The following is a 12500-nucleotide window of genomic DNA, read 5'->3' as shown; positions in this document are numbered from 1 at the left end:
GACCCTTGTAAATGCATATCTTGCTTACATAAGCAGGGAGTTTCTGGGAATAATGGCTATGTCAAGTGAGACGGTCCAGGTGTGCCAATAATGCTCTTGTGTTTTACCAGAGCAAGGTGAGTATGTTAAATGCGACACACATGTCCATGTTGAAGGTCTGGATGGGGTCATCATGGTAACAAGATCCTCGGTGCGCTCTCACTTGGTTGATTGGATTCGAGGGGACCCTTTCACGGACTTGAGCGTATTGACAGCTGGCTGGGAAATGTTGGCCCGGTCCTGCGCCAAAAATTGCTCGGAACGGGTATTGATTTAAATCAGCGCGTTGACTAATCGGACCTCGATCTGCTCGTGAAGAGCTCCAGACCCAGGCTGGATTTTGTGTATTTAATCAGCTGGGCCTGGGCCAGGAAGCAAGGGCTCTCCACCGAGTAATGCTGCCCTGGGGATGTTGCGGTGCACTGACGGACACTCTTCTGCGCTCCACCAGGACCGTCAGCAGAGGTATGCTGGGAAATGTAAGCCAGATGGCCACTTTCCATTATGTTGTCACACAAATGTGGTTTTTCTTCAACCATGGGGATTATCATTTTTCTGTCTTTGTTTTGTTGGTGCTGAGGTGATTTTGAGGAACTGACACATAATGTTATTGCCTCCCGATGCAGCTATTCGCCTGGATTTTGATGGTTTGTCCCAAGTTGGCCCAAATGACGTACGAAACATCATGCCCTGACGTTGTGCTCCATGGGAAGTATCACTACAAAAAGGTTTTGACAAGTTGTACAATGGCTCGCAGTGTCTTCCGCTAAGATGATTCCCGTGGAAGTCCAGCAGGTGGCAAACTCTTCCCATGACATTCCCAAGCTTTCCAAAGGAGTCTGCACCAAAAGCACACGTGAAAACAAAGCAGCAACATGGACAAAACGATACTGAACAAACTTCCAATACATTTTTCCATTGCAACCTCATTATTTTTTGTGTATTTAGTTCATTAAGTTTGAATAAAGCATGTTTTTAAAAACAAATGTATCTTTCCAGGTGTGGGTATAATGATTGATCCCAGGAGAGGAAGTGGAGTTAAATTAGTATCCCTGGTTGGTGGGTAAATTTTAGAAGAGAATTCAGGGTTTTTTCCATCTAAGGTCATTTATAGTTTGTATTTTAAAACGTTTTGCTGCCGGCATTAGGAATACCCTCAAGGCTTTAATAATACCATCACTCACTCTTACAAAAATGTAAAAGAGTTTTGTTTTTATCTTTTTTGCATGAAACCCGAGGAGCATTCTGGCTTGAAGCCAGGCAATTAACATAATCTTAAATGCATCATTGGTGTCTTTATCAGTTTCTTATGTAGGTTAAAAACCATTTCCTAGGTGAATAGTGTCAAGTCTCTGCTATCTCAAGGGATGTGACCTTTGTAGCAGACCCTTGAAGTTCATTTGAGGATTAGGGAATCGTTGTAAGCTGAAACGGCACACATTGACCTGGCTGATTTATCAACTATACAGCAACTCCGAAAAGTGATCTGAGACCAACCTGAAAGTGATATGAAAATGTTTTTCTTACTTCACAAAGTTAGCCATCCATTGACACAGTTTTAGTTCCTCATTTCCTCAAAATAACCATGCAGTGAATACCTCTCAAACAAGTGAACGGTATAATATTTCCATACCACTGCACAGGGCCCATAAAAACACAAGAGAGGGGGCTAATAGTATTATCATACAATACGGAGATGTGCTTTGTTTTTTTGGACTAGTGGCACCATAAGATGCATTATTGGATGTGATTTCTGCTGTGTGACCTGAATATACTGTCCCAACTGGTATTAAGCACCCAGGGGACAGTCTTTTGTTTAATAAAGAACATTTAGTATTCTATTTGCATTAAGACTTTGGTGCCAGATACCCTCAGGCTCTTGATATGTATTTTAATCTGATTGACTTTACAGCGCCTGTAAAGTTTGAATTCTCAACCCAACCGTAAAAAAGTAATTTGAAGCAGAAAGTTCACCCACTTCTTCCGTTGTTTTTCCAAAGCATCTCTCTCCTCATCTGTGGTGTAGCCCTCTGCCCAGACAGGGCTATATTCAGTCTCAACAATTATGTAAATGTAATGTTTGTATTTATAGGTCTAGCCGCAGCTCTCTGGCATGGCGAAGTTGCAGCTGGGAAAGATTGCAATCTCCCTCAAGGCTTTTAACATCTACCCTTGGGCGATACCACCGAGATCTTGTCTGAAGGATTCGAAAAGATTGACTGATGCGCTAACATATTGGACATATCGACAGACACACACGTTTATATCTCAATTAAGTTTAATATGTACATTAAGTACAATATTTACAGTGTATAAATTATGTACATAAAATGTTTGGTCCAGAACAACTCACATAGCCCTTATCATGTCATCCGAACATGGGACAGTCTGCAATTCACGTTAACAACATACAAATTTGTAAGAATACGTTAGAAAAAAAGAAAAGGAAAAAACCATAAGACCCTGATTTTTAAATGTTTATGTCGATAAATGCACAAATTACTTCAAACATTCAGTTAACGCCCTTTTGTTAACTTTTAAGGCAGTTTTGAAAGAAGAAAACATTGTCTTACAAAGCTTATTTAGTTTCTTGAAACAATAGCATACAATTTTTTTTTTTTTAAATGCCAAGAGTATTTATGGCACTTGTGAGATGTATACATGAATTAAAAGGCACTGTTTTCATGTCCATAGTACATCATGTTAACTTAAACACATTTAACTGTCTGATTCCAGTTCCGTCTTGAGGTTTAGGTCCAGCCTAACATGAGTTGAACTTGTTTGGCATTTGTCAAGCTCTTTGGAAAAGAAAAATATATTTTGTTTCTTTAAAAAAAAAAAAATCTGTAAAGAAATGAAGTGTAGAACCAGCTACAATGCAAAAGACTGTGTAGGATTCAGCAATAGGTCAAGTCAGTTCATGTTTCCTCTTTTGTCATACTTTAAATAAAGAGTACAGACAAAATGCTTGCTTTGAACATCCATGATGTTCACTGTTCAGTGCGTTTAGTCCAAATATTCAGAGTCAGTTCCTACATATGGCGTTTCATATGGAGGGCGAGATGGTCGGACCGGGAGAAGGCGCGCTCGCACAGATGGCACTGGAAGGGTCGGTGTCCGGTGTGCTTGCGGAAGTGACGGGTCAGTTCATCAGAACGGGCAAACTTCCAGCCACAACCTTCCCAGCTGCAGTGGTAGGGCTTCTCACCTAGCGAAAGAGAAGAAAAAACAAGGCACGTTAATATTTATATATTTATGACATTTCAATTTCAAAAAGAGCAGTCGAGTGTGATGTGATCGCATTGGCATAGATGTTTAATTACCTGTATGCGTTCTGTGATGCGCCTTCAAGTGGGAACTTTTTGTGTAGGTTTTGCCACATCCAGAAAAAGTGCAAGTGTGAGACGCTGTCCGTTTCCTCGGCCAGGTGCGACGTCCCCTTTTTGGTTTGGCGTCCATCTCCAGAGGAGATGAGGGTGGTGTCAGAAGTACTCTTTGGTTGGCGTTGGGCATTCCAAGCCCGTCGTCGCACATGCTGAAGTGATGCGCATTTGGGTAAGACAGGTGCATCTGTGGAGGTGCGGCATGGGGAAACCCTGTGTTGCCTTGGTAAGCCTGCTTGAACGTCATCGCGTGGCACATCTGTGACTGACAGTCTGTGTTGATGAGCTCCGCGGGGCTCTGCGGTGGAGTCATGCTGCCTGCCCCCTGGGGTGAGTTGGCCAGTCTTGGCTGCTCATATGACCTCATGCATGCACCGTTGCCCTCCTGTTTGACTTTAGGAACCATTCCTCTTGCAGGTCCATAACTGTCCATGCAGGGCTCCACTTTGATACACTCCGAAATGTCCTGATTGGGGAAGATAGACCTGACCAGGAATCTTCCCTGGGTGTTGTTGGGCAGAGATGGCTGGCAGTAGGTGTCTACATCGGACTGCAGAAGCTCTGCCATGAGGCTGGTAGTATACGGCGGAGGTGACGGGTTGATCTCGGGCACAGAGTATGCGGTGGGGTTGTACATGTTTCTGGATTCTTGCATTCTGTAATCGCTTCCCATACCGAGTCCGAGATTATCAGAACCCGCAGTGTTGGCCAGAATAAACTCCAGATCCAGATATTTATCAAGATCTTCGTCGTCTATTGTTCTGCTGAGGTTGTCCATGTTTGTTATGTCAGCTATGCAGCTGAGATGCATGGACCTGTCCAGTTCATCCTTCCACCTCTGCAATGGAACAGATAGATTAAACTTACTTTGAGATTTTAAAAGCAAGAATGCACAAACATTTATAGTATTTAAGTCAAGAATATAGCAAGGGGTCAAGAATTTCTGTCAATAATTTTCAATGCGTTTTGAAGTTCATCTCGCAATGACAAAAATTGTATATAATAAAATATTTAGTCGATGTAAAATCGAGCAGCTGTTGCTATGGTTACGATTTATTTTCGCGATGATATACTGTAAGTTTAGCGCACTGACTAACTTGCAATATAACTTTTGTAGTTCGTGAAATTGTTTGAAAATGCTTTTAAAATGTGTATATATATATATATATATATATATATATATATATATATATATATATATACACACGTGTATGTAAAAATAACTACATATACGAATAAAGAACTACATAATCATAATAATGATGTGAAATAAAATGAAATAGGCTACTCACGTTTTCCCAGCATTTTTCCTTCTGTGCTGAAAATGTGGAAATAGACGGTAAAATTGTTCCAGTCAAAGCCATTTCCAGTCGTCCCAGTAAAATTAAAAAAACGTAAAAAGTGATCGGGGACCAGTTGCAATCCCTCCAAGAAACTTTGGTTGTAGTGCACTACAACTCGGTTTCTGCTCTTACACTCTCTGTTTCACACTCATGCAGCAAGTATGAGTGGTGGAAGACCTTATCTTATAAATATTACGGCAGTAGAAGCTGGACCAATTGTACGAAGCGAAGGAAATACGCACTATCCGTCCCTAATTTTAGCCGCGCTATATAGCTGCTGCTCTCCGGCTCGTGCGCCTTTCGTCTTGGATGGTGAGAGTGCACGGGCTCCTTCTTTAAATCACCGGAGTCACTCCACGCCCCCTCGGTAAAACGAGTTAAACGAGTACAACATGATGCGAGAGATCCCTCCTCTTCTCTCCCTCTCTCTTTGCCTTTGGGGAGAAATCAGAATGGGAGAAAAATACACATCATTAACACGTTGTTTAAAGACGAAAAGTGTCGATACCAATTGCGCGCGCCACTGTGAGCCCTCGAGACACGTAGAGCTATTACAAAGGGGATTATGACCTCGGGCATTAATGCATTTTAATAATGTAAAAATTTGCTGGCTCAAGAGCTAATAAAATGAATCCATTTAATCCTATTGTTTTTCTTCTTCAGATAAGTGAACACACATGTATTTTAATCCATGCATTTCCTAAATAAAACACTAAGTTTTAAAGAAGTTAGTAAAAGTATGTGTTTTACGTTAGACTTTGCTCAGGTTTGCGAAATAACATTATCATTTTAACAAGCAATTGTTGGGTTAATTTTGTATGTTTTATGACATCATAAATAATAAAGGCATTTCTATTTTACTTTAATCTAACTATGAAATCTGCAGTTTGATGATGTAAACCAATCAGTTACTTATTCAAAATGGGGCTCTTTATTTTCCTACTGCAAACAAATGTAACCACTGATATATTTACAACAAGTATTGTGATAATGATTTACCTGTGAGTGTGTACATATGCTATATAAAAAGAAGCTTTTATATATTTTCTATATTTTTTAGACACTTAAACCCCATCTTATGCACAAATTAGTTGTACTGCTTATAAAAAGACAATGTTAAAGTGAGACTGTTTATGCACTGTATATCATGCTGTATAATGATGTAAGCGTGTGTGATGTTACTCCTTGCACCTGCAGCCGAAGCCACAACTTTATCGGATTTGCATATCATTGGACCGAAATATTAACAATAACACGACTCTCTGGCTCCAAATGTATCTGTAGTATCAAGCTCTAAACAAAACACTTGCCATTAAGCTCTTAAAACCCCTTTCATTTGCAAATAGAGCTGAGGAGGCTGGGAATCGGGAATCGGGAATCGGGAATCGGGAACCCCCCCCCCCCCAAATAGCAGGTATCGGGCAAATTACTTGTGCTAGTCTACGAATAGATATTTTTAGCTTCCAGCAAATTGCAAGGTCCAGTCACCCACAATCCAGTGCAAAAGAAAACATTAAATAGTGGTTTGTGTGAAATTACATCACTTCTCTATTTTTGTGCGTCAAAAATAACACGCAAATGGTGAGAACGTTCTGCATGAGAGTCCAAATGAGGTGCAAGCCGGGTGCGACGTGATCCGTTCAAAGTAGAAACGAATGCCATTCCCTTAAACATACCATTACCTACACGTGTTTTCACTGCGTTTACCGTTTTATTATTCCAGGAATCAACTGATATGATTCAATAGCCCAATTTAGGAGTACAGTATGTTATTTGGGCACGGAGAATATTGAGGCCTAAGAATGTCAAAAAAGGGTGTAGTTTTATTATACAGTACAGCTAGTTCTCCCCTCAAGGCAGCATGGGTCACACATTAATGTTGGTTTCTGTGCTCTGATCGTGCATGTAGGAAGTTTCCGACACACCCTCACACACTCCACCTGTACAGGTAGACTTTTTATTGTCATCTATGGTTCAATGAAGAACCTTTTACATACACTCTAAAAAAAAATTCTTTGGTGGTTCCACGCAGAACCTTTAACATCCATACACAAAGGTTCCAAAAGTGGGGTTTCGCAGTAAAGAACCATTTTTGGCTCCCCAAAGAACCTTTCAGTCAACAGTTCTTTAAAAGAAGTGTGAAGAGAAAATGTTAATCTGAAGAACCTTTTTCCACTATGAACCTTTTGCCCAATGGAAAGGTTCTTTGCATGTTAAAAGTTCTTCATGGAAACATTGATGATGCTAAAAAAAAGAGTGTGGAACCTTTACATTGCACAAAAGGTTCTGGAACAAGGCTCTTTGGATTATTAAAATATTTTTTTTACACTAAGAAAAAAGGGTTCTTTTAAGAACTGTTCACTGAAGGGTTCTTTGGGGAACCAAAAATGATTCTTCTCTATGGCATTGTTGCGAAAAGAAAACCCCCTTTCTGAACCTTTACTTTATGTATACAGGCCTGTATGCTGTCTTGTTGCTTGGCACGATGAACTATATATGCTTATTATAGTTCTGTTCTGACAAAGAGATATAGAGAAATTCCTCTTGATTTGTATCTGTTTATGTGTTGTATCCCACATATCTGTGTTGGTATCTTTGATTCTTATCAGTTTATCAACTTGTGATGCGACTGCCAATAGATAACCATTCACTTTTCCTTTTAAACGATCTGTAGTTTTGGAAAATATATTATGCTTTGCGTGTGAACTGAGCTCAAGTAACCCGCTCGGCATCAAGCATTTATTTGGAAAAAGTTTTTTTTCTTTTTCTTGCTTTGGTTATCCAGTGTAATGCATAGTTTGCTGCTTGAGTCAAACCCTGGGAAACACCTGCTCTTTCTTCACAGCGGGACGGCGTTGTGGCTGCCCTAGGCCCTGCTTTCGAGAGAGAAGGAAACCGAGAGTCCTGCCAGAAAGTGCGCGAGTGAGAGTTTGAGACGGAATGGGATTCTGAGCAGGCCTTTATATACGCAACTATTTTTAACCCCACTCCCTCCCGCCTATCACAGGGCTTCCTCTCTCGGACGCTCAGGAAGCAAGCCTGGCTCGGCTTCCTGCCTTCATGCCGGGCTCTTCAGAGCCAATCAGGGAAGGATAGCGTTGTGATGACCAGGCACTGACTCAAAAGGAAAAAGAGTTAAAATCATGCCACATATTTGTGTGATTAGATTTCAGTGGAGCAAGTGGTCATCTGAGAGGGAGGGTTTTTTTGAACTTTCTAGATTAATGATGAACTCAAACTGAAATAATTTGTGTGTCATGCTGCCACTAACAGTATTTATTTCTCCTTAATCAGTGTTTCCCAATATTTTTGTCTAATGTACCTCCACAACCACATAAGTAAGTCCTCCTAAGAAAGAGCCTATGCATGTACAGTATGTGTACAGTATGTGTATATATAATAATAATAATAATAATAAACATTTATTTGTATAGCACTTTTCATACATGGAATGCAACGCAAAGTTCTTCACAAGCATAAAAACAAATTCACACAATGTCAATATAATATATATAAATAACAGATAAAATAAGAGACTTATACACAACTTCACATAATAATATTAGTGTACTGATAAGCAATTTTAAAAGGGTATGTCTTAACCTGCCTTTTAAAAATATGAATGCTAGTAGCCTCTTTCATTTCATTTGGTAAAGAATTCCACATTTTTGGAGCATAGTGGCTAAAAGAAGCACCATCTGATCGTTTATGAATAACTATATAATGTGCCGGAAGATTAGCATTAGAGGATCTTAATCTATGATTTGGAACATATCTTGACAGACAGTCTGAAATGTATAAAGGTGCCAGATTGTGTTGAGTTTAAAAGAAAGGGTTAGGGTTAGGGTTACCCTTAAAATCGATCCTTTGATGAACTGGTAACCAATGTAATTCCATTAAAACCGGTGTAATATGTTCTCTCCTTTTTAATTTCATTAGTACTCTGGCTGCTGCATTTTGTATCAATTGTAACTTTGCTATAGAGCCCTTAGGTAGGCCAGTGTATATAGCATTACAAGAATCAAGATGAGAGAAGATTACAATAATAGCGCATGAATGAGTTTCTTAGCATCATCCAAAGATAAAAAAGGACGAATCTTAGCTATATTTCTCAGATGATAAAAACATGTTTTTGTCACTTGATTAATATGAGACTTAAAATTCAGGTCACAGTCCAAAATGACACCTAGGCTCTTTACTTCTTTCTTAGATTGTAGGGCTAAGGGATCTCACTCATGTTTTGGGCCCACAATAAGAATTTCAGTTTTGTCTTCATTCATATATATATATATAGGCCTGCTATGTTGCAGCATATATCCAAATGTACAATAATGGTTATGTACCAATACTTAAGAATACTAATGAGTAAAAGTTTACAAATAACAAAATGGCTATTAACATTCAATCTGACTTCCTCTTAATGCTCACATTTCTCCGTCCCATCCTATCACTTTCAAGTCCTGCCATACATTCTTTTTTTCATTTGGAAATACTCCACATTATGAGTTTGCAAACAAATTCACATTGATTTTAAGTACCACCCTGGTGTAGACTGCAGCTAAAACACTTTCAAAACCAATTTGTTTACCGACGACACTCAGAAATGCATGTCTGTATATTCTCAGGTCAACATCAACAAGGAGTTTCATAAACATCTCGTCGTAGCATTCATCTCCTCTAGGATGGAGGAGGAGTTGACAGCGCAAGATAGATCGTATTCCGTGGGGGGAGTTTTTCCAATTCTGTTTTTTTTTTTCGGTCGGTTCATGTGGATTTAATTGGTTTGGTAATTCTCCTGAGAGGCGGCCAATTTATAGCCTGTTAACACTTGACATCATGCAGGTCGTGCGTTATGAGAGCAATTTGCGAAGTTGGCTGTGAAATATGTTTGCAGTGAAGATGTTTACAGCAATTAATCAAGAAACTTTTTTTTTCTCTCCCTTACAATGTCCAGACGACCTCCTAAGTGGTCCATTTTGGCTGTGAAAATGTAACGACAAACCTATCAGTGGCTTCTGGATAGCATGTTCCTAATTTTTGTTATTTTACGGCCTCAAAATGTTTCCAGGGTTTGATATGGTGTTGATTCTGCGGCCCTTGGAGAAAACGGACTACGTCCAATCTCATACTTTAGACCGGTCACAGCTGTAGCTTGACCAAAACATAAATTGAAGTCATGTGCGATTTCAATTAATCTCCAAGCAACTTTTCTTTTACTCCTCGTCAAAGTGATACCATGAGAACATTACAGAATTGTGTTGTGAGTGATGAATCCAGAGACGGCGGATTGGGAAATTATAAGCTTGGGTTGAAATGTTTTGCAGTCGAACCTGGCAGCGTTCGTGTAATTTCAACATCTCCCTGTTTCACTGTTATAAGTCTTAAAGCCACAGGAATTGCCATGGTGGGCTGCCAAAATCCAGTTCCTTTTTATGCAGAAGTAGGAATTATGGACAAAGAAAGCGAGGGAGTTACAATAGAGAGTTGAGTCTCTAAAACCAGGCGAGTTTTTATACGCCAGCCTGACCACAAACGTGTCCGCGTTTCCTTAAATCTTGCCAGCTGCGTAAATACACCAGCCTGCAGTTACACACAGGTCCCTTTCTATTCCGGCTTTGAACTCCGTTCGTCTATGTTGTGACTGTAATGTCATGTATACACCTAAAATGGAAGGCCCAAACCACAAATTCGCCAGACATTCCTGAGTCACATGACCCTCAAGGTTACTCGTACTGTAGAAGTTACTAAAGTACAGAAATATCAACAATGTTTTCATGATAAAGGTACGTGTTACGAATTAAATATGTGCACGTTATGTGCCCAAACACTAGGCTATTTGTCCGTTGGCGCCTTGCGAACCGTTTATTAAGTTCAATTAAAGTACATTGTGTGCCACCATTCATGTTTACTGTCTTGCCTAGTTTCTATGTCCTATGTAGGAATGCAGTGTGGTATGTCTTTCCCTCCCATCAGAACGTAGTGACACACATTCGCCTCACATGAATAATAGCTCTCAGGCAACATAAACTCTTCGTGCACAATCGTGCGCTGGGGAACAGCAAGTTCTGCGGTTTTTCTCCCAGGCCATTCCTGATGATTTTCCAGGATTGTTGTTGAGGCATGCTCTGTTTGAAAGACGACATGCCAAGGCTTGTGTTTTTAAATATTCTCTTCATTGACTGACGTTTTTTGGACTGATTCAATATCTAATGGGCATGTACCGATGGGCATCCCTTATCGAACATTTTCAACAATGTAAACAAAAATATGGTTTAAACTTAAAAAGTTCCAGCTCTTACTGAGAAATGCACTTTTTGGATATCTCTGCTCTACTAAAGAGCTGATGATATAAATCAGGCCTTGTGGTTCACCAGGACCAGGATTGAAAACCACTGCAGAAGACGCACTTGATACTCTGTTATCAAACGATACATACAACCATCTGAAGAACCTATAATGAAACAAAGAAGGTTTTTGGTCTGCAAAAAGGCAATTTAAGATTATTTATTAGAAAAAGGTTCTTTACGGAAGGTGCTGCAAGGTAGTGTTAATTTCGTCAGCCATTTTGTTCTTAGTCTTGTGTCAAATGTACTTTTTAGATTTGTCATATTTTGGCAACCTTGTGTTTTTGTTTAGTCAAGTTTTAGTTGACTAAACATCTGGGCCTTTTAGTCAAGGAAACATTTCCATCATTCTGCGTAATGTTTAAATTAATAATCTTGATTATTTTATTTGTCTGTGTTTTCGGATCATTGGTGGCATTTCTGCAGTCCAGAGAGTTGCCAGATTGCAAGGAATAAGTAAAGTTCTTATGGCAGATGCATCTTTTTTAACAGAAAAGCTCTGGTGGATTTTAACTCTTGACATTTGCTTTGAAGAGTCTGTAATATTTTGTCTTCTCTTTTTTTTTTTTGGTAAAGTTTTTATTTTACACCTACATTTTAATCTAGTCTTTTTTCCTCAGCGATATTGCATGTTGTCATAGTCACAGTTATCGTTGATCGTATGACCTTGGTGTCATCTCGTCATCGTCTCGAGTTTTTTAAAACTTGTTTTCCAGTAAAAATATTTTTAAAAATTCGTTCTATCTTACAGAGTGTTGCTTTTAAAGTAAATTCGTCCTTTAAAAAAAAAATTCCTTTTATTGGAATGTAAAAATGGAAACATTTTTTTGTGCAAACAAAAGTTCAAAACAAGGTAAATAACTTTGCATAATCTATAAAGACTTGTTTTCATGGATTGCATGTGTTGCTTCTCAATTCAATTGATTTTTAGATGCTTTTATTGGAATATAAAACTGGAAAATACTTATTTGCCGTGTAGGAACTGTGTGCAAGCAAGTATGGATCGACGCAAGGCTTCGCATAAGTGAAGGTCAATCCGGCGACTAAAAGTTGTTGCAGAATAACACTGATGTAGAAGCACCTAACCCTTGCTGTAAGCCTAAACTTGACATCAGCTGTAAGCTTGTCCCATACATCTGATTGGTTGATTGGAATGTAGTTTCAGGATCAACAAAGCCGTTAATCCAGGAACATGTTGTACCTGGTGAAATCAGGTTCTCCAAACGTGGGTCAAATTGTGCTTTCAGAATTCTAAATCGGTGTTCCCCACTTCAAACATACAGTGCTTTTCCACGCCCTCTAAACTGTTTGTATGTATTTTTTAACACCCAGTGCTCAGTTCTTTACTGCATAAACACCCTTAAGGGGCCATTCACACCGAACGTGTTTTT

At 39.3% G+C, this 12500-nt stretch overlaps 1 protein-coding gene across 1 annotated transcript; it reads right to left on the bottom strand.

The window, feature by feature from the left end:
* Positions 1–2299: 2299 nt before the first annotated feature.
* klf2a (Kruppel like factor 2a) lies at positions 2300–5088 on the bottom strand. The gene is made up of 3 exons (XM_082138245.1): positions 4715–5088; positions 3363–4260; positions 2300–3247 (listed from the first exon to the last, which is right to left on the bottom strand). The coding sequence occupies exons 1-3, from the start codon at positions 4784–4786 to the stop codon at positions 3072–3074; spliced, it is 1146 nt and encodes a 381-aa protein (XP_081994371.1). The 5' UTR covers positions 4787–5088; the 3' UTR covers positions 2300–3071.
* Between the last annotated feature and the right edge of the window lie 7412 nt (positions 5089–12500).

The sequence above is a fragment of the Leuciscus leuciscus genome (genome assembly GCF_965113295.1).
Source record: "Leuciscus leuciscus genome assembly, chromosome: 15".
In the NCBI taxonomy this organism is placed as follows: domain Eukaryota; kingdom Metazoa; phylum Chordata; class Actinopteri; order Cypriniformes; family Leuciscidae; genus Leuciscus; species Leuciscus leuciscus.
Note: the sequence above shows the minus strand (reverse complement) of the source record. Positions and strands in the feature narration are given on the sequence as shown.